Consider the following 23,498-nt stretch of genomic DNA (forward strand, 5'->3'; position numbering starts at 1 on the left):
TGATGATTATTATTTAAAATCGTAATGACGTTCAGATTTTTGTGATCTTTTATGGGTTTGTCTCATGAGGAGCTCATGAAGCGGCACGCGCCCCGAGAAATGACAAAACGGGAGGCGCTCCGATCCGACTTTGAATGCGAACAGTTAGCGCGCTAACCCCCCCATCGCTGGCGATGTTTTTTCGAAGCGTCCGGTTTATTGTGACTTTACGCTGGGTTCTACTCCGCGGAGGGCGGGCTTGGAGGGGCCACCGTCATTTCTCGGGGTGTTGCTCCTGTTGACTCCTGCGTGTGTTTTGTTTTAATTTGTGTTTCTTCCTTCTATGTCCTCCTTATCTGTGTTGTGTCTGATGACTGTGCGGGATGGTCACTGGCGGTAGGTTTCCCAATTGCTGTTGGATTTTCTTAAGCCTGCTGCTCTGATGTTCTGATCGTTTTGCGATAGCCTCTTGACGACGGCCTAACCCCCCGTTGAGCCCGACTTTATGTAACTATGCATACAGTACACGTCGAGCCCTTGTACTGTGTATATGTGCGTACACGCCGCCTATGCGCATATATACGACACGTATGATAAGACGGGCCTGAGCGACACCGATTGGTTGCCGGGCAAGCCTCCCGCGTTTTCGACACCAGCCAACCGCCAAATTCGACCCAGTGTCCAATTGGATCTTTTTTTCTTTTTCTTCTTCTAAGCGGGAGACCAATCCGGAGACCAATCGGCATTGTTCAGCCTTTTGCTTTCACTGGAGCGAACTGGCCGACTGACTCAGAAGAACCACCCCCTTCCTCCCCCCTGATAGTACTTGCGCAAGCACCCATTTGCTGGCATGACGCTTGGATGGCGCATTGGCATAAGAGAGGGGCTCCAGGGGGATGGATGGCGACCGATCTTTAGGGCAGGGGTCCTCAATTCAAGCGTAGGGTGAAAATGCCTCGGGGATATTAGAATGGAGATGATGCAAATGAATTCACTCAAACCGACTAAAATAAGATTTGGTTCTGTTCCGATGCTAAATTAAACAACGTTGGGCATCCCAAAGTGCCTGAACATCGAAAAAGATGAACTTTAAATTCCAATGAGCATTTCTAAATTTGCTAACTCATTTGGTATGTGAGCAAAACAACCCGATATGAGCAGTCCAATGCCTTCCACGGCCGATTCTGTTTTGTCGTGTTGTAAAACATCGGTTGTCACCGCTTGGCCGCCTCGCATGCACCCGCTCGCTCCACTCGCAAAAGCTGATCTGAATAAAGTCAACCATATCCATTTGTGGAAGTCAAACACAAATGTCAAGTAGTGGTAACCTTTAAAATGGAAAAGCAAAAATAGTCCCTATTCCAAATGTGCCCCCCCCCCCGCCCCCCCACACACACACACACACACACACACACACACACACACACACACAAATTGAGGACCTCTGCTTTAGGCTGACGATGATGATGCGCTGCTGATGATGTTTGAGGGTGTCAATACTCGGGATTGGGTTGCGGTGACGCGGGAGCACCACAGAGAATGCTGTGCATGCCAAAGAAGCGGGGAAAAAAAAACGCCACTCTCGGACGGCAACTGTCGAGTGAATGACTTTTGAGCCTCTTGGATCGCATGTTGAAGCCAACCCCCCCCCCCCCTCCCCGCCCCGCCCCCATCACCATCAAAACCACCAGCACCAGCACCTCCCGCTAACCCGGCACCCTCCCCACCCGCCCAGGCTACCGAGGGTTGATCCGACTTGAACTGACACAAAGGCAACTGTGATCTCTTTCCAGAATATTTTTTTTTTCTCTCCTCTTCTCTGTGTGTCTTCTCGACGCCTGCCCGTTGCGCTCATCTGCGGTGCCGTCCTGTGATCTTTCCTCCGGACGGGCCATCGGAGGAGCGAGGCTTTAGTGCATCCGGGAGCATGTTCCCGTGTTAACCGCTATGTGTTTTAGTGCTTGCTCCCCCTTCCTCCTCCTCCTCCTCCTCCTCCTCTTCCTCCACCCTTCAAATGTCCTCAATCAAGCGTCAGCCTTTGCAGGAGTCGGTCCGCCGAGCCGGCAGCGGGGGGAGCAGCGCCGGCGCCCGGGCGGCCCTCGGGCGAGGCGGCACTGACTCTTGGTGGGTGTCTCCTCCAGGCCTTGAAGGATGAGGAGGACGCCGAAACGGGCCTGACGGAAACGGAGAAAGAGGCCGAGCCCAAGGAAGACCAGAAACTGGGCAAATTACAGTACTCGCTGGATTACAATTTCACCGAGAACACGGTGAGACACCGCCGGAGACAGCGAGCTCTCCCCGTCGTTTGTCTAGTGTTTTTGTCGTAAGTATGTGCCCGGGACGTCACAACATTGTCACGGCTGCCGACCGCTGCTTTTCACAGACCGAATTTTGCCAGCTCTTTTCTCTCGCTCACTTGTATCGATGTCGCATTGTGGCGTAAGTCCACCCTCCCGAAATTGGGATTTGGGTTTGCTTGCCTATCCCGAGTAGGCTATTTAGCGAAGGCTGGCTACCGTTTGGTTGCGGGAATTCCCAGCGGGGCTCCGGCGTCGCGCTCCGCCTGGTACTCTCCTTTTGTTTCCGCCCGATTGGAGAAACATCCCGCCGGCAGATCCCCATCTGCTTTCTTTGGTTCCGCTGGCTGACTTTTAAAAAGCAGACGATGCAGGACCGACGTTCGCCGGCCAGATGTTGTGTGACAGATAAGCGACGCGCTGACTGAACACGCCGTCCCTCCCCCGTTGGGACGAGCCGACTCTCCGGTGATGAGCGCGGCTGACAAGAGCGCAATTAGCTCGGAGGCGCGATCATTTGCCTTCGTCTTGGAAACAAAACATTGGTCGTGGCACCCGGTTGAGAATCGCGGGACAGTATGGACGTGAGCCTATAGATCTGCCGTTGGTTCGCCCGTTTACAGCTTTCGCACGCCGTTGTTCTGGGTTTCCAGGTCTCCATCGCCCCGCCTCGGTCCATTCTTGGCTCGAGTCCAGTCATTGATGCTACCGTCAGTTCTGGGATCGACCTAAATCCCTCTTCTGTTCCCTTTGACCTCTCCGCCTTCTCGCGAACTCGACCGCCGGGCCAAGTCAACCCCGAATGCCGTTCGCAAAATCCAGCTCTAAAAATGCTGCCGTCAAATTAAAAGCGTGCGCAGCTCTTCATCTCCTTTGTGGAGTGCTCCTCCTCCAGGAGACGACTGTTCACCGGTGGCCTTTGTCAGCACTCAAGTAAAAGAGTGCGGAATGCTTAATGACACTTGTAAAAGTCAAAGGACCGCACACACCATTAGCGCTCAAGTCAAGGATGACTTTCGCCGTGACAAATTGCGGAGTCATTTCACAGAAAGGGCCTTCCGCGTGGACAATATCAGACTTTACGGCACGCGGTGATTGCGGTGCTAAGAAGCGCAGCGCAGCGCAGCTGAAGCGTAATGAAGGGAAGGCGCGTGACAACGGCCGCAGAGGAGCCAGCCGTTTATCGCGCCGGCCTGAAAGCTCCGCGGAGACGCGGACGATTTTTTTCTGAGCTCTTCGCGTGTACCCAGAGGCCACCGGGTCAACTTGTCATTTTTCAACACGTCCGTCGCCCCCAAATATCGCCGCCCCCCAGATTCATGGCAGAGCGAATGAGACGAAAGGTCGCGCAAATGAAGCAAAGGAAGCACAGAAAAAAAAAAAAACCCACAGTGTGCAGTTAGAAATTTTATCGAGGAATTAAACCACCATTGTCTGAACCATTGCTCTCAATATATTACACCGGTTTAAATGGAACGTAACCCCGATCCCGATGGAGGGGGCTATACTGTATTATCGTAGTCCGCAATTACACTTTTAATCTGGCGCACCACCTCGGCGTTGACACACCGAGTCGCGATTCCCAACCATCGCGCGCCAAGTCCGTCAGAGTCGATTTTGTTTTGCAGGGTTTTTATCTGTTCCCGCGGGCCGACCGCAAGAGTGAGCGGCCGCGGTCGAGCCGGCCCGCGACGCATCAGTGCGGTGAAGCCGGCGAAGCGCCTTAGCGGTGCGGAGAGCGGCGCAAACAGTGAAGCAGATGTGCAAACAGTGTGGCAGGTGTGATTACAAGCGCCGCGCGCCCGCCGAGGTCACGTGGTGTTGCTTTTTCAGATCTTTTCAACGGCGGGGGTAAAAATCCCCTCGCCGCGCCGGCTCATGAAACACAAATTTGTCAGGAAGGCGGCGAAAAAAGCTCCAGCATTGATTTTTTTTTTTTTTTTCGCCCATCCGATCGGCCCCCGTTTTCTTTTGGTGTTATTTTACACTGACCTGATAGGCTTCCAGGATTTCGATGGCAAGTTGATTGACGAAGAAGCTCGGTCGCCTCTCGTGGGGCCAGATGACTGGCAGGTCAATCGGACCGCCCGGCCCACTTGACAATTATCAGCCACGTCTCCTGACCGACACGCCGCGGCCACCGGCTGATCCAGACAACCCCCAACACCTCAGTGGTTGAAAATCTGTCACGTAGAGAGAACGTATTTAAAAAAAAAAAAAAAAAAAATTGTGCCTTCGAGGCACACATACAACACAGGGTAAGTCAAGGTGCCAATCTAAACATTGAAAACCTATAAAAAGGAATATCGCATAAAAAAAAAACGTGTTCCAGCATTGGCGCCGAGCATGAAGTCCTCCTCCCAGCGGTTGACAATCATCCCCGGATGTTCTCGACATCAGCCGGGATGACGCCTTTTGTCTCTTTCCTCCGCTCAGCTCATCGTGGGGATCATTCAGGCGGCCGAGCTTCCCGCCATGGACATGGGCGGCACGTCCGACCCCTACGTCAAGGTTTACCTGCTGCCTGACAAGAAGAAGAAGTTTGAGACCAAAGTCCACCGCAAGACCCTCAATCCTGTCTTCAACGAGCAGTTCACCTTCAAGGTAATGTTCCTCTTTTTTTTTTTCTTCCCCGCTCCCGATTTGCATGCGGGCTACGGTGCGCAGACGGCAGCCAGCTGGCGCATTAACAAGCTTCTGACAAAACAGATCACACGCCCGCGCCGTCGCGGATGCGAGGCTTTTGCTCGGCGGCGAGGAAACTTTGTGCTCGCTGCCGATTTTTACCCCATTGGCCTCCAAATATGTCGTGAGCAGCCCGGGTGTGGTTGCGGCAGCCTTTTAGCGGCCGAGCTTTGCCGCACATCTTGGCGCAATGTCAGCAAGTCACACCAATTTAGTCCCAAAATTCACACAGGAAGCCAGCCCCTGCCCCCGTGCAATCATACAGCTCGCATCAATTCGCTGTGGCGTGAATAGTTTTCAAATCATCGTGATCTTGTCGGCACATTCGATGGTAGTTTGAATTTTTGGGATCAAATAAGAAAGGGCCAAATAGTCGATCTTGCGTTGAGAACTTGAGCGGACCAGCGTGAGCCATGAAACTCCAGGGCTCCCTCCAACTCTGCCCCCACACCTTCAAGCTGGCAACTCGGAGGTTGCCATGGTTACGAACATGGCCGTGAAGTGATTACCATACCAAGCACAGTCAGCGTTTCGGCAAATAAAAAGCACACCTCGACCAACCTTGTCCAACATTTAGCAGGATGTAGTATTAGTGCCCGATACAAGATTCCACTGTTCCGAAAAGATGTTTGATGTTCTGCTTTCAGCTCAGTCGTTTCGACATGTTTGCCCAACGCGTAGCGCCGCCCCTGGCGAGAGACCGCCACTGCGCCCAGGCCACTCTGACTTTTTATTTCTTTCAGGTTCCCTACGTGGAGCTGGGCGGGAAGACCCTGGTGATGACGGTGTACGACTTTGACCGCTTCTCCAAGCACGACGCCATCGGCGACATCAAGGTGCCCATGAACAAGGTGGACTTCAGCCACATCACAGAGGAGTGGCGAGACCTGCAGAGCGCCGAGAAGGAGGAGGTGAGCGCCAAACGCCAAGCGGCGCTTAATCGCACGGCCACGCTTTCCCCTTCAATTAATACCCGGCGCGGCTAACGGTTCGGGAGATTCAATTTTCACGCTAAATGTCATGGCGCGCCCTTGCACGTTGCCACGGCAACCTGCTTCTTAGCACCACCGTTGCTCCGTTTTAAAGGTTAATTGCGACAGCGCGAGGTGGCCCGGGCCGCCGCGCTTTAACTTGAAGGCCGGCGCCCGGAAGCGTTTCCGCAATGTGTTGGAAGAGGGCAGGAAAATGTGCTTGTTTGTCGTCAAATCGTGGACTAAATGGACTTTTCCGGGCCGTTTGAAAAGAAAGCACAAATGTATTGGGACAGCGCATTGATGAAGGGGTAAGCCCGCCTGCCTGCCTCACCAGCACCGCTCCGAGCTTCTGGGTTCGGATCTCTGCTCCGGCCTGCCTGTGTCGAGTTTCATTTCGTATTTTCCCCCAGTTCGCTGTGATTCATCTGTTACGGCAACATGGCTTCCTAAAGCGATGTTTAGCCATTGAATCAGTTCATTTTAATTAGCATGTAGCTAATGATCGCATTTAATGGAGCCGAGCTTCGGCTTTTTTTTTTTTTTTTTTTTCTCTGGGGAAATGAAATGTTGTCAATTGAACGCCAATGTATTTTTGCGGGCCTCACTTTATCTCTATTACGGTTCTGCTCGGTGGGCGCCGCCATTAGCTGCCGAACACCAACACGTGCTTGATTTATGATGTCTACACATTTATTACAAAGAGACAAAGTTGCCAGCTACAGCTCATTAAAAGCCAATAAACAGTTTCGGACTTGCCCGACGGAACGCGCGGCAATGACTCTTAATGGAGCGGTGTTTCCCAACCGTCATTTGAGACCGGGCACGTATTTCACGCCACACCGCCAAACAAAAATATGACCGACGACTTGTTTTTTTTTTTTTTTTTGTTGCCGCCACAGCAAGAGAAACTGGGCGACATCTGCTTCTCGCTGCGCTACGTGCCCACCGCCGGCAAGCTCACCGTGGTGGTCCTGGAGGCCAAGAACCTGAAGAAGATGGACGTGGGTGGCCTTTCGGGTGAGCTTTTACACGGGGGACTTGACACGATCTGGATGTCGGAACCGCTCACTGATCAGCGACTGGCTTGAGTCTCGGTTTTTGCTGCAAAATTGTCACATGAGGAGCGTGTCGGCCCTTGCGTGTCATACAAGCCACTCAAAAGGCACGCGCTGACATTGCGTGCCAGTCTGTGTGGCAAGAGCGCGCGCGCGTATGGGGCAGCGCGCGCAAGAGCGAGGCCGAGAGTCACCCGCGGCTCCGCCGCTCACCGCGACCGATCCAAAGTGACACGAGGGCCGGCGAGATGACGGCCGTTCTATTTTTAACCTGCTTTGAGATTGATTGAGCAAAGCCACAAACTCCCAGCGTGCAATTCTCTCGCCCCTACCGCACCGCTGCAGCCGCCACCCCCCAATAATCCCGCGCCTCGCCACCCGTGCGGAAAATATCCGCGAAAAAGGCGCGCCTGCAAAGCGGTGAGGAGACGAGCTCCAGGCAGCGTCCCGCTATCCCTCCCTCCCGCCCGCGCGGCCAGGGTGGGTCCGGGCTGCGAGACGTTTTCTTGAGGGGCGTGTCTGTTGCGCCGCAGATCCGTACGTGAAGATCCACCTGATGCAGAACGGCAAGCGACTGAAGAAGAAGAAGACCACCATCAAGAAGAACACGCTCAACCCCTACTACAACGAGTCCTTCAGCTTCGAGGTCCCCTTCGAGCAAATCCAGGTACCCTCTTCCTTTTCCCCTCCATCGTTCATACGGTAGCACGAGTTAGAATGAATATCGATCTCATACGATGGCTGACGATGCGACACGTTGCCCAGTTTCGATGTCGATGCAGAGCCGTAAGATAAAACGACAGGCGTTGTTGTTCTTTCTTTCTTTTTTTTTCTGTAATGCTTTCCCTCATCGATGTACTGTAAGCCACGGGTTGCGATATCAATCTTTCAAAATAAGACGCCGATACTGTCCTAACAATCCAAAGTTGAAGTTTTGCACCGTGAGAGAAAACGAGACAACCCAAACGTGGATATTTGATGACGCCATCTCGATATTTTAGGATGGTGTCGAGACAAATAAGATGCGATAACGATATCAAGTATCAAGTCGGTCGGGATTTTTTTTACTCGGCTCCTGTGTGTGCGCGCATCTGTAGAAGGTGCAGGTGGTGATCACGGTGCTGGACTACGACAAGATCGGCAAGAACGACGCCATCGGCAAAGTCTTCGTGGGCCTCAACAGCTCGGGCACGGAGCTGCGCCATTGGTCCGACATGCTGGCCAATCCCAGGAGACCCATCGCCCAGTGGCACGTGCTCAAGCCCGAGGAGGAGGTGGACGCGCAGCTTTCCACCAAGAAATAGGCAGGCCCCCCCCCCGCCCCCTCCCTCGACTCTTCAACCGCCCCGCGCCCCCTCCTCGCCTCGCCCGTCGCCTCCTCCACGCTCCTGCCTTCTAGTGGAAAGGGGGTGGGGGGCGGCAAGGTATGACGTGGGGGGCACACGAGGCCCTCCAAGTATTTATTGCGTCAGGAACACTGGTAGACACATTTTGACGGAACCTTTTCTTCCATTTTGTGACCTGTCTTGAAATTATGCTTTGATCAAATCGTTGGTTAAATGTTGCTTTTGTGTGTGTGTGAGTGATGACATTGTCAAACAATTGAACGCATACGTTCCCCCCAAAAATAGGAAATAGTGGGTCATCTCATTTATTGGAAATCATCAGATCATGATATACATTTTCCATGTCCATTTGTTAACAAGATTGATTTTACAAATGAAAATAATTCTCATCACTGAATAGAAATTAAAAATGACTATTTTTTTTTTGAGAATGCAGATGTTCTGCTATTTGCGAGAAATCAAAATGTGGCCCCTGGAGCAACAAACACTGCCTCCCCTCATCCCTTCCCTTTCCTGCCCCCCCCCCTCTTCAATTGCCAGTCTGTGTAAATACCTCAGTGATAGCCACGCCTCCATATCCTCGCCATCAGGGTCTCTCTCGTCGCTTGGTCGTCCCCCCCGTCAGCCCTTTGGCCAGGCCCTGCCCCAGCCCCTCCTTCTTTTAAGCAATATGATGTGTAGAGACGACAGCATAGCGCATGACTGACACACTTGTACATAGATGACGTCCATCCGTCCGTCCATCCGCGCGCTGTACTGTAAACTGTATACGTGATGCAGGCCCACACATTTCCAGTTGACGTGTTTCTATGTTGTTCTAGCTGGATGTTTTGAAGAAAGATGTTCTATTTTAAACGCGTGTACATGGCGCACATACGTGTGTGTGAAAGTGTGTGCGTGACCGAGTGTGAACCAGAGCCAGTATGATGCATACTCCGTTACTACATTCCAAAATAGGCTAGGCATTTGCATTTTATATATATAGATCTATATATATATAGATATATATACATAGATATGCGCAAACGTCCAACAGACTAACTGCTTTGGTTATTTGAAGGGGGGGCTTCTATAAGCACATGATTTCTTAAGAATTTTTTCTACTTAATCGTCAGTCCGAGGGTCCTCGCTTCTACTCAAGCGTACGACGAATCTCGCATCCTTTTGCTCTACGCCCCCGCTGAAGTCGAGCCATCGTGATAAAAGCACCAAGTTGTCGCCGTCGTGTCCTTATCTCTATACCCCCTTTTTTGTTTGCCTTGTCGGCCGGCGTCGCTGCTTTTTTTGTTGTTGTTTTGTTGGGTTTTTTCCCCCCCCCCAATTGCAGAAGACAAAAATCGCCCTCAGGGGACGCCGGTACGTAAACACTGCCATGCGCCAGGAGGTTAAGCTCCCTTGCCCCGCCTCCTGCGTCGTACACTGTTTGGAAACAAACTTCAGTTGCCTCTTTGCAGACGCCATTTTCTTTCACTGCCAATCCTTGTGCCCATTTGCACCCTCGGATTTTTGCTGGTTTCCTGGTTTGCGAATAGTCGTCAGGGTGTGAAAACATGATGACAGAACCAGAGAGCTAGCGGCTAGCTTATTTCCGGTCGCGTTCTTTACAACGTTTCTTCCGCACACTCACGGCACACCACCAAACAAAAATGTCACACACACACACACACTAATTACTCAGTGTGTAATGTGGATGTGTTAAACATAAACTATTATTCTGTTGTTTGAATGGCAACAGGTGATGACAAAGGTGAATTGTACCTTCTGCCATTTTGTTAAAGCGCATTTAATTGTTCTGCCTATCGCTATAAGTCGCTGGCACTGATATATTTCTAGGAAATAAATTGGATCATTTCAGTGGTTGGGAATGACCGCTTTTCGATGTTTATTTCAAATATTGTGTCCGGGTCGCGAGGGGGACCTTTTTTTCAGCGTTGTCGTGTAGTTGGCGTAGCGCCATTTGCGGAGAAGCTACCCATCACCGCCATTCCGCGGGTGTCTCGCCAGACGCCCACTTTGTGTGTCACTGTGATGTCGTGCGTATAGACGTGTAGACTTTGCGCTAGTTTGCTCCATAGTGACGTCACCGATTTACCGCCAAGAGAGTTTGGTGAGCACTGTGCAATACTCCGCGTGCGTGTGTTCATTCCATCATCTGAAAAAGGCGAAATTCCGAGCGAGGAAGCAGCGACGACGTCCCCGTTTGGTTTGGTTTTCCTCTGGTGTGCGCGTGAGTGTCTGCGTGTGTGTGTGTGTGTGTGTGCGCGCGCGCGTGTGCATGAGTGTGTGCACGCGCACAGTTCAGGGAGTTAAATACCAAACGAGCTCTCCATATCTCTGTGGGTGTGGGTGTGGGTGTACATATTTACATACAAAAATGTATATCTATGAGAATTATGATAATCTAATCTTCTTTTACGTGTCGCCATCCTTTTCTAATGGAGGTTACAATGTTGAATGTACAGTTCGGATCGTGTTGGTGTTGGTTAGATGTACTTTGCACTTTTATTTTGTACAAAAAACGACGTTTTACACCCTCCTTTTGTGTCATTTTCAAGCCCCTCCCCTCCCAAAGAAGAAAAGCAGCAAATTTTAAAGAAAACGTTTTGGAGGGGAGAAAGAAAATGTGCAAAGTAGAAAAGGGGCAGGAACATGGTGGCAGCGCAGGAAAACAAAAAAACTCGACGAAATAAAAGCCATTCAACTGCACCGCCGCACCAAGCTCCGCCTCTGACGATTACCTGCACCAATCAGAGCAAAGCGGTGTGAAAAGGACGTGAAGATCCTCGTTGCCTTTGCTGTTTCAAAAACTGCCTGCTTAGCTATTTTGTGAGTTTTCTCCTCTGTGATCTCGTAAAATTGTTCATTCTTTTTCTTTTTGATTTGATTTTCTCTGTGAGTGTGTGTGTGCGTGTTGTGATTAACTCTGTGGAGTTTTCTGTTCTATAACTTCATAATCTACAATGATCAATCAATCAATAAAAAAATATTTTATTTCCCTGTTGAGATACAGAAGCCACACGTGTCCTGTCGTCAATAATCCGCTCACTGTGCCGCCCCCTAGCGGTAACACAGCAGACACAGTAAGGCTTGGCAACTCGTGTCACTACTGCCATCTGATGGCAGTGATAGTGAACTACACGGCCATAGATAAAAATTAAGATGTACTTGATTAATTTTTTTTTTTACATATATAAATTTGACGCGTGCTTACGAATAAACATAACTTACACACACACGTATACATGTGTATATATATATATATATATGAACCTTTGGAAAAATATAAATTGATTTAATAAAAACAAGCTATTTTTCCGCACAGAAATGAACGGAAGCGACGCAATTGTGCCGGTATTCCTTAATTGTCGATTTTTATTCTATCACTTGAATATACGCGGTATATTTTGGACATTTTGTGTCCAAACTGGGACTCCATGTCTTGGTGAGCAAGTTTCCCAGACACTTATACTTTGGTATGCGGAAGTGATGCTTGGATAGGCGGAAGTGACGTTTTATCAAGTGACCAGTGCTTATGGTGAACAGTCCAGATTGTTATTTGAAACGGTTTCCTCAAAACGCCTATACTACGTTATCAGAGCCTATTGTTACAGTGCGATGTGTACCATAATGCAAAGCATGACTGAAGTACTATCAGTAGCATATGAAATGGGGGTTTTACTAATAATGTACGAGCAGTTGTTCTGCTGCCTAGCTTTTATTTTGAAAGACCGAAGCGGAATAATGTTTTGAACCAAATGCTAACCTGACCAAACAGCCTGTTGCAACCTGCAAGCGTTTGACAGCAAGCAAACGCCACAGCTGCTGAGTCTGCCTGCCCGCAAAAAGATTCCATTAATTTTCTCCAACCAAGTAGAAGAAAATGCTGTCCTACATCATTGGGGTGAGTACACTTTAAAAAAAAAACATCGGTGTGTCTCCGGGTTCGCTCACTTGATGGCGTTGGGAGTGTTAACAGTGTTTGGGCAAGAGGCCCGGAATCGCCCTCCGGAAAGTGTGACTCACTTGACCCGCGAGCGAGTTGAAGCTGCTAAATGAGCCTGTTAAAACGGGACAACGCCCCGTTGAGCTCCCTTGCCCGGAGAGTCGGCCAGTGCTAATGTCAAAGCTAATGCTAACGACGATGCTAATTTGTGTCAGGTTATCCGGAGCGGCTTTGACGGCCTGGTCAACCTGCTCTTCAGGCTCCTCTTTCCTCGGAGGAGGCCCGCCATCACCCTGGAGGACCCCAGCGTCAAGTATGCACTGCGGCTTATTGATAAGCAGGTGAGGAGGCGTTCCCTCACGCACGTTTTTCTCCAACAGGAAGCTGGGTCGTCATCGCAAGTACTTGTTACTCGTTACTTGAATAGTTACGTTCTGCAGATACTGACAGCCCTGCTTAACATTTTGCATGTTGACTGTGACATTTAAGGAAAACAAACTTTTGGACTTTTCTCTTTTTTTTCTGAACTTAATGCAGAAATGGTCTACTCAGTCATGTGTTACATACAATACTGAATTCAGTACATTTTTATGATGTGATGTAGTTTAATGACATTGGATATTTTTTTAACCTGACCTGATGGAAAGATTTTTGGAGGGGGTTGGCAGGGGCATGCCATTGTAAGCAAGATACATGTTTATTTTTGAAAAGATCACCCAATGTGCGCCTTCCCGATTTGTCTTCAATTTGATCCAGATTGTGAGTCACGACACGCGGAAGTTCCGCTTCGCTCTGCCGTCCCGCGAACATGTCCTGGGTCTCCCTGTGGGTCAGTGTGGCGTGAGTGTGTTCCCTAATCATGTCTTTTATCCATCACCCCAAATGCAACAATGTCATCCCCAGGACAGCACATCTATTTGTCAGCCAAAATCGACGGCAAGCTGGTGGTGCGCCCGTACACGCCCACGTCCAGCGATGACGATAAAGGCTACGTGGACCTGGTCATCAAGGTGACAACATTCATTCCACTTTGTCTCGTGTATTGTGATCTGACTTCTCAGGCCGTTGTCCATCCACGTGCAGGTTTACTTCAAAAACGTCCATCCCAAATTCCCAGAAGGTGGCAAGATGAGTCAATACTTGGAGAGTCTGCGCATCAACGACACCATCGACTTCAGAGGACCTAGCGGGCTTCTCATCTACAAGGGCAAAGGTGACACACCATGTGTGTGTGTGTGTGTGTGTGTGTGTGTGTGTGTGTGTGTGTGTGTGTGTTAAAACATTTAATGACCTCATGTGGAGACATCATTTTTAATGACATGATGTGAAGACAATTCTTCCCAATATTGCAAGACAACAATGATGAGAAAAATGAAATTCGGAATCAGGGCACATTTTCCTCTGCAGGTGTTTTTGACATTCAGGCTGACAAAAAGTCTCCAGCTGTGACCAAGACAGCCAAACACGTGGGCATGATTGCGGGCGGGACAGGTAAAGTTTCACCTTTGACCCCAAGCTTTCCCTTAAGCCTCCTAAATGTTTATGGCAGGTTTCATATCGAGTCATGATATTTGTCACGCCTCTCTCGTGAACATTCTGGCAGGGATCACGCCCATGCTGCAGCTCATCGCGGCCATCATGAAGGACCCGCAGGACCAGACCGTGTGCCACCTACTCTTCGCCAACCAGGTCGGTGGGACCCCACGCCCACAGTCGCTCCGTCCTCCCCCTCATCTTCGTCACGTCTCGTGTTCCGACAGACGGAGAAGGACATCCTCCTGAGGCCCGAGCTGGAGGAGATTCAAGTCAACAACCCCGAGCGTTTCAAGCTGTGGTTCACCGTGGACAGAGCGCCCGCCGGTATGTTCATCTACGCACACGCAGCCGTGACGTGATGTTTTCCGTATGACAACCGTGTTGTAACCTAAACTTCCCCGTGTGCCTGTGGTAGACTGGGAGTTCAGCGAGGGCTTCATCAGCGAGGCGATGGTGCGGGACCACCTTCCGCCACCCTCCGCCGACACCCTGGTGCTGATGTGCGGACCGCCGCCCATGATCCAGTTTGCCTGCAACCCCAACCTGGACAAGGTGGGTCACGCCGCCGAGCGCAGGTTCACCTTCTAGACGCTCAGGCGTGACCCGTTCCCCCCCCCCCCATACGTATTACATGTTGTATTTATATCATGTCACGCAGCTTGAGCGCTCACCCCAATGATTGTGCCTTATATAATTTTTTTTTTATTATGCAGACTGATGTGATGTGTTGCACTACTTGTGTGGACGCAGTGTCATTCTTTTCCACCTTACTGCCACTTTGAATTTCTATTCAAAATCGGTAATTCAACCAGCGTGTTGATTATCATGCATGTCAGCACTTTAACGGAGGCCCCGGAAACATCAGACATGATGACATGACGTTTGTCCGATTGTTTATTGCAAAAAATAACAAAAATTGAATTGTATGCAGCACATTGTTTGATAAAATAAGTCTTCATCCAGAACAACTGTTGCTGTCAGCGTCTTTTGTCCTTGAGCTAACACACTCACAGTCACACACAACTTAGTCCATACACACGTCGCAGCTCCGGGCCCGGAGGGCCACTGTTCTGCCTGTTTTCCAGCTCTCCTGGCTGCAACACACCTGATTCAGATGGTCAGCTCCTCAACCAGCTCTGAAGCAGCAATTAGAACGATCCTGATGATTCCAATCGGTTGTGTTGCTCCTGGGAGAGCTGGAAAACAAGCAGGACAGCGGCCCTTGAGGACCGAGTGTGACACCATCACCGGAAACCTATTGAAGTGGGAAAAGGGCGACAATCGTTCTTTCTCACCTCTGCCAGACTCGGGTCGTCATCGTCCACCTGCATCTCTGCAACATCATCGCTAACTTTGATTGACAAGGTGACTGTTCACTCCTTAACAGCCTCATTGAACTCACTGCTTTTGATGACTTTGAACCTAAAAAGTTGAATGTAGTGAAGACCACGTGATTCCTTTGTAGAGCACAAGAGGGAGCCTAAGAAGGGTTGGCAAATAAATGTGAAGTAGAATACAGCTCAAAATAGAGCTCAATGCACGCAAGAAATTAGCAAACTACTTTGTGCAGTAGTTCCGTAGGGTATCGCATATGAGAGAATAGCTGCAGTTGAATCTTAAGACAATTTTAAAAAATGTTCAGTAATTTGTACGTTTATCAGTCAGTACATCCTCTTCTTGAGGAAAACGTCAACCTGTATTCGTTTTTGTCCACTAGATGGGGTCATGTGGCAAATGTTCATTACATGCTAGGGACGGACGTGCTGCGTGTGTGCAGTTTAGATTAACTTGTCGTGAGCTGTTAACGTAACTGTGGTTCTTTGTCCGTTGTCGTGAGCTGTAAACGTAACTGTAGTTCTTTGTCCGTTGGCCACATGACGAAAATGATGGTGACTTTGATATTTTGTGTATTAATACCTCGGAATAAAAGCTTCAACGATGCTATTCAACTTAATTGTATTGCATTAATTGTATGGCATTTCAAAGCTCCTAACGATGGTGGAAAAGTACTGTCATAGGAATGCCGAATGTTTGTGTCTTTGCACGAGAACTAAACAGGAAATGAGCCAGCAGGTCGCCAGCGCGCATGCTCGCGCCTCCACCCAGCCCAGCAAGAGCTCCGCGCTCGACAAAACGTGGGCGCCATCTTGTTTATCGTCGACGACGGGAGTCGAGCGTTAAGAACGAGGGAAATATCCACTTTCGAACCCCGATGCGGCTAATCAAACTCCAGCTACACGCGAATCCGACGTTTTGGCGTCGACCGGTTTCCAAAAAAACTAAAAGGAGAAGAGCTAGTTGTCGGTGTGCGCCGCTGCGACATTTACGGCTAATGGCGCCGGAATGGCTCTCCGGCTGCGCCCCTCTCCCCTCACAGCTCAGAGCCCGCCCACAAAATACTAACCGCATGATGTCATTGCAATCATACTCCTTCACACACGTACCCTACAAAAAAAAAAAACATCTTTTAAAACTTGGATTTAAGTTGAATAGTGTTATTAGGACGCAATCATCGTTAAGTCGTCGGGGTAAAAACGCGCGACGGTTCATTCACAAGCTTTATCCTACATTTTCTCGCTGTGTCCTGCCCCGAGCACCTCCGCCTTGACGCAACCGACTTTTTGAGATGCTCCTCGGCCAACTTTGCGCCGGCCTAAAAGAGGAAGGAATACAAAAAAAACAAGATGAATAAAAGAACAAGGCTGTGCTTTGCTGCGCCTCTGAAAAAGCAGCCGATGCGGTGAGACGAGTGCGCATGCGTGATGAGCTGTGCTTTGGTTGTGGGGGAGGGGAGTGTGCTGCACGGAAACGATGAGGACATCCTCGCCATCGTTGTGATGTCAAAGGGAATTCTACAGAGGTTTGACGCAACGTAATATACATATTGTATACACCACAGCCCATCTGATGCACCATGCGTGCCGGATTATACAAGTGTATTCATTAAATAACACAGTCACCCCTTTCGGATGTTTGTTGCGGTATAAGTTCAATAATATTGGTATTATTGAATGTATCCTATGATATCTTATATCCATCCATTTTCTATTGGGCTTGTCCTCATTAGGGTCACAATTCATGGCCACCACAGTTTCTTTGGGGTATAATGTCAAAAATTAAGCATATTAAGTAAACCACATACAGTTGATGATGTGTGAATTCCAATTGGAAAAACCAAGACGTCTGTGCTCGAGTATGTACAAACTGGACCTCAGTAAATTCAAAATATTGAAGGACGGCAATTTGAGCACATAAGAGAGAGTACTGTCAATGTATATATGATTGTAGTTGGGACTTAAAGTTGTTTCCATTACAATAATTGTAATTTGTACGTCCGTATTTACGCACGCCCCCCTCCCCACCCCATCTAAAAACCGCTCTTGTGTAAAGGGTTATATAAGAGCTGAGCTCCCTTGCTGCTTTGTGTTCAGGATTTTGTTTCTGCTGCTCTTCATACAGACACCCAACATATTGTCAATAACTGTGTTCGTCAGACTGCCATGCATGTTTTTGGAATATGGGAGGAAACCAGAGTACCCGGAGAAAACCCACGCAGTTCTGGGGAGAACATGCAAACCCCACACAGGGAGGCCGGAGCTGGACTTGAACCCAGTACTTCTGCACCGTGAGCTGTATAGTAATAATGTTTTCTATGATTGCCATGACATAGAAGTAAGACAAACCACATACTACATAAATTGCACATCTAATTATAAAAATAAATTGCACATCTAATTATAAAAATGGTCGTATTCATTTGAAAAAAAGACCCCAAAGATGTTTTATAAAATTCAGAGAAACTGTCGCCCAGAAGAGGTAAAACGGACACGCGCACGCATCGGGCACGCGCACGCATCGGGCACAGCTGCCCCTGTGAAATGGACCAGGTCACCCCGCAGCGCGTGGAGGCGGGGCGTCGCTCTCACTGACTGGGGGAGGGGCGCGAGGGGGGAGACCGGGAGGAGGCGGAGCCTACACAGTCCTGGCAGGGCCGCCATTTTTGCAAGGGGAAAAGACACTGCTTTTGAGGGGGATCTAATTTCTAAAAGTCGCTCTTTGCCCAGCGAATAGTTTGTTTTTAACGCCCCCCTCTCAATTCCTGCGACGAACCGGGCCTCCCACTCCTTGTGCGGCACCAAAGGCAGCGCGGAATTTTGGACAGGAGAGGACTATCTCGAGGACGAGGCGAGAATCTAAACGTTTTAGAGCTTTTTTTTTTGCTAGTGATCCGCAGTGTGTGTACACAAGTATTGTTTTGGTTGCGGAGGGTGAGTGGACAGCGGCGAGGGTCTTGCCCTGCTGCCTAATTTGTTGCCTGGACCCCTTCCAACGTGGATACAACACGGTAAGTACACCGCAGTTTGTTGTTCATGTCAGGTTAGCACAAATCCGACCCTGGAAGGCTATTGTTGGCTTTACTTTAGCTGGCACATCACGCCAATGCTGGCTAACGTTGTATCAGTGTATATATAGCTTGCATGCTATCCCAGCCACATTTGTGGACATTGCGTTTAATGCGAATTCACGATGCATTTAAGGAGAAATACCCAGGTAATAAAGTAATGTGTCCTATTGGCAACGTCAAAATAGCGCTTGTTTCCTACTAGCTAGCACATGCTATTAGCCCAAATTAGCTTGACAGATACGGTGTGGCAACGTTTGAGTGGCCGTACATTAAACGTCATAAAAAGCTGTCTGGTGTTGTTGTTAGAATGTGGATATCGCAGTCATCGCTTAATTGGAAAAAAGTCAGCAGACACCCTGAACCCCGATCGAACATCACGATTTAGGGGCGTAACACTGAAAATGTCAAGGCATTGTTAAAACGGCCAATTAAGTAGAATGTACGTTGAGGTGGACCTCAATGCACTCTGTGGGTACGTACTTTTTTTCGTAGTGGAGGCGGGCCTGACATATGACAACGGTCGTGGTTCGGCACGGTGTCGTTGCGGGCCAAAATGCGCACCGTTTCGGCCCTAAACCTTTGCACATTATTTACATGTCGGCTTCCGATCGACAAGGTCCCTAACTACGCCTTTGAGCAAACCAATAGGGTCGACATGGTAATCTGCGTTAAATTACAAACTTTACAATCCTGCTCGCTCGCAGCAGCTAATTTCCGTCCGGAATCAAGCGCCTCAGAAACAACAAACGCTAGTATTAATGTAAAGAAGCGTGTAAAATATGTGAGTGCAATTCCCAAGTTGCATACAAACTGCTGCTGAAATTGCTTAAATGCCTGCCTCACATTGCGCAGTGACCTCACGCTCCTGGGGGGCTTTTTAAAAGACGAAGCTTAATAAATTTAAGAATAAAAGCATGTTGCTGTTTTTGTCCTATCTTGGCTGGTGAATGGCACGTGATTTGATGTAAAATGTTAACTATGTATTGGATTTGGATTCGGCAAGCATGGGGGAGGGGACGCCCCATGCCATGTCAGACAGTTTGTAATTAAAAAATATACTCGATAAAAAGAGTCGCCGTACTTTTTCAAAGTAATCAATTAGTTATTTGTCTTGCAATTACACGCGAGTGTGAGTCGACCAACGGAGGCGTGATCGCTTCTTCCTGTTTATGTTTTTTTTCTTCACCCAAATATGTGCATACAAAACATTAGCCCACTTTTCATTGTCGCTGCTAGCTTAGCCCAGCTAGCACCCATTACGTATTATTCCGTTCGCCGCCTTTTTGACCTTCACTGACGACACAAAGTGGAATTACCCTCCGGTTATCAATGTGTCTCAGTCTTCCGCCCAACCACGTTGGGCAAGTGGGGCGCATTCGCCTCGTCGCCGTGCTCCGATCTCCGTTTAGATCCATCCATAAGTGGGCCACATAATTGCTAGCACGCTAGCTTCGCTTTCGTCGAGCTCTTCGACACACGGGCACGCAGAGACAAAACGCTCGTTGGACGGGCGAGACACTTCGGCTCGCCTATGCGGGGAGCGAGGCGGCCGAGCGCGGGGTAGAGCGGTGTTCCCCGCTGCTGGCGAGCCGCCGCCGACTTTGCGACGACGAAAAAGCGGCAGGAAAATGGCGTCCGCGGCCAGCCTGTGGTGGGAACATAATAGCAGCGTTGTCGCCTCCACACCCCTACCGGCAGCCCTCACTGCAGCGCCGACACACTCGCCGAGAAGCAACTGCACACGCGTATACATTTCATCGTGACAACAGTCACCAACAAAGCATACCGATTTAATAGAAAAAGACCCTCCGACCCCCCAAAAAAGAAGCTGCTCTGGAAGGGAAGAGTGACGTGTGCTGTCATCTTGAATGAGACACGACCTTCTTCTCTCTTCTTTAAATATAATACACGATCCGTTTAAAATGAACCCATAGAAGCATAATTAGGCCAAAGGAGTTATTTTAGTTATAATTCAGACTTGTGACAGGACGTTTCATCTTGTGTTGCCTTTTGGCTGGAGACCTTTGGTTGCTTTGGAGACGACAGTTCTCCTTGCGACAAAGGCGTCCATCAGAGGATAAATCCATTATTATTCCTCTCTACGACTGGAGAGAAGCACAGAGACGAGGCTTCTCTCTGGAGGTTTATCGCGAATTTGTCACGGTCAAACAGAGGCCTGTCTGTGTGCGCTTGGGGTGCATTTGTCTTTTCAACTGAACAAAATGGTCTCACGTCTGTTTAGGTGAAGCGTTGTCGCCCAGCAGATCTCACCATGTAGGGCCCGTGCGTGCATATGTGTGTGGCACTACTCTCACCCCCCACCTACTCACGAGTGATCTCACTCATGTGGTACCCGCACCCCGAGAGACCCACACAAGACAAATGCGCCCGGCTCCTGTTCAGCTCCACACGCTCACGTGATCTCCCAGATGGGTGGAGGAGGCTAGGCTCAGGTGACCTGTTTTTGTGCCACTGGCTGCCCTGTAACAGATCACTCTTTTTAACAGGAGGGCGGACCTCCGCCGAGGCCTGGCAGCCTCCTCGGTGGCAAGAGCGGTTCCGGGTAGCGGATTTTTAAACAGGCTTCGGCATTGATGTCGGTGGCGTAACACCACTGCGCGGAATGGGTCATAAATGACTGCAGCAAGGGGACCTGTGGAGACCTGTAGAAGCCTTTTTTTTTTTTTTTTTTGACACAAACTGCTGTAAGCCCATAGTCCCTACTTCTTCTCTTTCTCCTTTCTCTAAAGGAGCTATTGACATTGTCGTTGATACGACAAGCATTTGTCATTTTGTTTCACTCAAATCTGCCATAAAAACGTTGAAACGCTTTTAAATGCGATACTTGAGATTGTCATTGGTTTTTGTAATTTGCTTCCCCGCCAGGCCACGGAAGTGCTCTTGGCCTGTTCGCCATTTCCGAGGTAGGCGAGCACAAACAATACGACATATCTGTCATTGTCCTCCTAAACGCTTTTTTAAGGGGGTTTCAGTTAATGCGGATGGTTTAGTACAGGATACATACACATGCCCCCGCCCATGTTTGGTGCACACTTGCAGCGATATTTACAAAGAGCTGGCTGGATGTGTGTCATTGTGGCCACGGTGGAAACATTCCATCCGGGTCATACTTTGTGTGTGTTTGATTCTGCTCGCTAGCTAGCTGAGTCACTGCAACCGCCTACCAGGATGGTGTCAAGGCACATCTGTTTGCTGTTTGGCAGTGAGAAGGAGGCGGGGGGGAATTTGTAATTTTCCCCCTTATCAAAAAAAAAAAAAAAAAAAAACATCTTCAGAGAAGCTAGCTGCAGGAACCACAATGAAAACATGCAGAGGAGGCGGCTGAGTCTGGGTTTCCCTTGTGAGGCTGGGAAAAAAAAAAAACACGTCTTCATCGTCTTCTTCTGCACACAATGAAGCTACTGTGTCCCCTCACTCTCAGATTGGTTTACGCTGTGCGTGAGCTCAACGTCGCCACCCAGAGTCCACGCGAGGTCGCGGCTGTTTAGCGTCACTGTCAGACGGTCGCCGTCAGTCCTCGGCCCCGCTCCTTTCGCTTCCACTCTGCGTCTCTAGTTTATTGAGGAAGTGCACAGAGGAGGGAAAGAAATCCGGCTGGGTGGGGCGACTGGGCAAAGGAAAGAGTGGCGCTTTATTTTTTTTCCCCCCTTTCTTTTTCTTGGACGCTTGACTCCAAGGGTGACGGACAGTTCCTGTAAGGGAAGTGGGAGGCGCACACAGAGGCACTCAAAGCTCAGATTTAGTCAGGAATGCTGGTGTACTGTACTTGTTTTCTCTTTTTCTCCCCGACCCCCCCCTTGTTCTCTCGCTGCCGCCTTTTGTCCGTCTTGACTCTCGTTGAGCCGTCATGTGCGCTCCAGAGACAGGAAGCGAGCCTCTGGATGAAGTGGGAGTCAAGCGAGTTGCTCATAAACACAGAGCTGCTATTTGTTAATGCGAAGGAAAGGGCTAGTCTGACGTTTGGTGGTTGTTGTTGGCAAGCCGCCCCGTCCCTTGTTTGAACAATCAGTTCAATGGGTCGTTTCACCCTGCCATCGAACAGTGGAAATGTCAAGAGGTAGACGCGACTGACACTCAGGTCGGGGTGGTTGTCTTGCGATTGTTCAGGCCCGGAGGTGGCAGTTGGCTCCCACGCGAGTGCATCTCGATCACTCGATGTTCTCCGTCTAGATCGCACGGGCCGGAGCCTTTGTTTGTCCGCAGAGTGAGCCCGGCCAGGCGGAGGTGTGACCTCCAGCCTATTTCGTCTCGTCATCTGTCCCCTCCCGCTAATCCCGCTTATCAACAGAGCTCTGTATCCGGGCCAGCCACACTGACACACATGCTCCCGTCTGGGTGTTCACAACACATACACCCCTGAGTTGCCACCAATACTGCCAACAGTTACAGCATGCGCCTTTTCAAAGTAGCCAGTCCTCACCGCGCAAACAAGGGGGCCCAAAAAGCCATCAGAGTGCCTTTTCCCTTCATGGCTGCCAGCGGCCGTGCGTGTTCTCTTGCTCCACTTTGTGGGAGCTTGCGCGCAGTGCAGCTTTAGCTTGGCTTCACCCGAAGATTGTATGTTTTACGTGTTTCATTGCAATGGCAAATGCTGACTTTCTCCGTCCTTTATCATCCTTCGACCAGGCCTTGTGGATGCACTTAGATGTCTGCAATGACTGCTGCGGCCGGCATGCCCCAGTGTTTCGGACTGCCATTCTCTGGACTCAGTAGGACAAGAACTGATCAGCAGAGAACGTCATGAGCATAGTCATCCCCGCGGGGGTGGACACAGCAGCAGACGCCTCGTACCTGGACATGGCGGCGGGCTCGGAGTAAGTATCCTCGGGATGCCACACCACCCTGGTTTTTCGTCCGCTTTGCTTTTCCACCGACACTCTTGACGCCGCTCGGGAGTTCCCATGAAACTTTGATCACAAGCCCTCTTTTCCCTGACTATCTGAGTAAATACCGCTTAAAACGTAGCGACAAATGTAAACGCGCGCGGCAAGTTTCATGAGTGAAAATGATCCACATTGGCAGCAGTCCAAGATCAGCTCATGCACGTTTCAACAATTTCCCTTGTGCATGTCCTCTCCTCATTAAATAGCCTTCATAGCGATGCTTCCTTCGCCTCCTCTAAACGCTCCGAGGCAATTACAGGAGAGGAACTTGGAGTAATGGACAGTTGCGCCCCCGCCATTGATTGTTCTTGCACTTAACCGTAGCCGTCGTGATCTACATCCGCCCGTGTCAAAACGGCAGCGGCCAGCGGTTT

General features: G+C 49.7%; 3 protein-coding genes and 2 long non-coding RNA genes across 9 annotated transcripts in view; 3 read left to right on the plus strand and 2 right to left on the minus strand.

Moving 5' to 3' along the window:
• syt1a (synaptotagmin Ia) overlaps nucleotides 1–9,162 on the plus strand; it is a 53,798-nt gene extending 44,636 nt beyond the window's left edge. For 4 of the 5 annotated variants that reach the window (XM_019893675.1, XM_019893676.1, XM_019893677.1 and 1 more), the window contains 6 exons: nucleotides 2,121–2,246; nucleotides 4,713–4,880; nucleotides 5,705–5,872; nucleotides 6,835–6,952; nucleotides 7,524–7,657; nucleotides 8,088–9,162. In XM_019893675.1, the coding sequence (XP_019749234.1) occupies nucleotides 2,121–2,246; nucleotides 4,713–4,880; nucleotides 5,705–5,872; nucleotides 6,835–6,952; nucleotides 7,524–7,657; nucleotides 8,088–8,294 (921 nt within the window). In that variant the 3' untranslated portion in view covers nucleotides 8,295–9,162. The remainder of the gene's footprint in view (nucleotides 1–2,120; nucleotides 2,247–4,712; nucleotides 4,881–5,704; nucleotides 5,873–6,834; nucleotides 6,953–7,523; nucleotides 7,658–8,087) is intronic. The other variant, XM_019893679.1, reaches the window with a different exon arrangement.
• Nucleotides 1–22,861, minus strand: LOC109530143 (uncharacterized). Its single transcript, XR_002170963.1, has 2 exons — nucleotides 20,101–22,861; nucleotides 1–690 (listed from the first exon to the last, which is right to left on the minus strand). It is a non-coding gene; the product is annotated as an uncharacterized LOC109530143 (long non-coding RNA).
• Nucleotides 12,092–14,783, plus strand: cyb5r3 (cytochrome b5 reductase 3). Its single transcript, XM_019893683.1, has 9 exons — nucleotides 12,092–12,237; nucleotides 12,495–12,620; nucleotides 13,036–13,108; nucleotides 13,183–13,289; nucleotides 13,363–13,492; nucleotides 13,687–13,770; nucleotides 13,883–13,968; nucleotides 14,040–14,139; nucleotides 14,231–14,783. The coding sequence occupies exons 1-9, from the start codon at nucleotides 12,217–12,219 to the stop codon at nucleotides 14,401–14,403; spliced, it is 900 nt and encodes a 299-aa protein (XP_019749242.1). The 5' UTR covers nucleotides 12,092–12,216; the 3' UTR covers nucleotides 14,404–14,783.
• On the minus strand, nucleotides 14,697–16,581 carry LOC109530132 (uncharacterized). The gene is made up of 2 exons (XR_002170950.1): nucleotides 15,111–16,581; nucleotides 14,697–15,011 (listed from the first exon to the last, which is right to left on the minus strand). It is a non-coding gene; the product is annotated as an uncharacterized LOC109530132 (long non-coding RNA).
• The window catches only part of kmt2e (lysine (K)-specific methyltransferase 2E), an 18,460-nt gene continuing 12,774 nt past the window's right edge, over nucleotides 17,813–23,498 (plus strand). The window contains exons 1-2 of the mRNA XM_019893602.1: nucleotides 17,813–18,160; nucleotides 22,868–23,055. Of these exons, the coding sequence (XP_019749161.1) occupies nucleotides 22,982–23,055 (74 nt within the window). The 5' untranslated portion in view covers nucleotides 17,813–18,160; nucleotides 22,868–22,981. The remainder of the gene's footprint in view (nucleotides 18,161–22,867; nucleotides 23,056–23,498) is intronic.

This window comes from Hippocampus comes, unplaced genomic scaffold (assembly GCF_001891065.2).
Source record: "Hippocampus comes isolate QL1 unplaced genomic scaffold, H_comes_QL1_v1.1 scaffold161, whole genome shotgun sequence".
In the NCBI taxonomy this organism is placed as follows: Eukaryota; Metazoa; Chordata; class Actinopteri; order Syngnathiformes; family Syngnathidae; genus Hippocampus; species Hippocampus comes.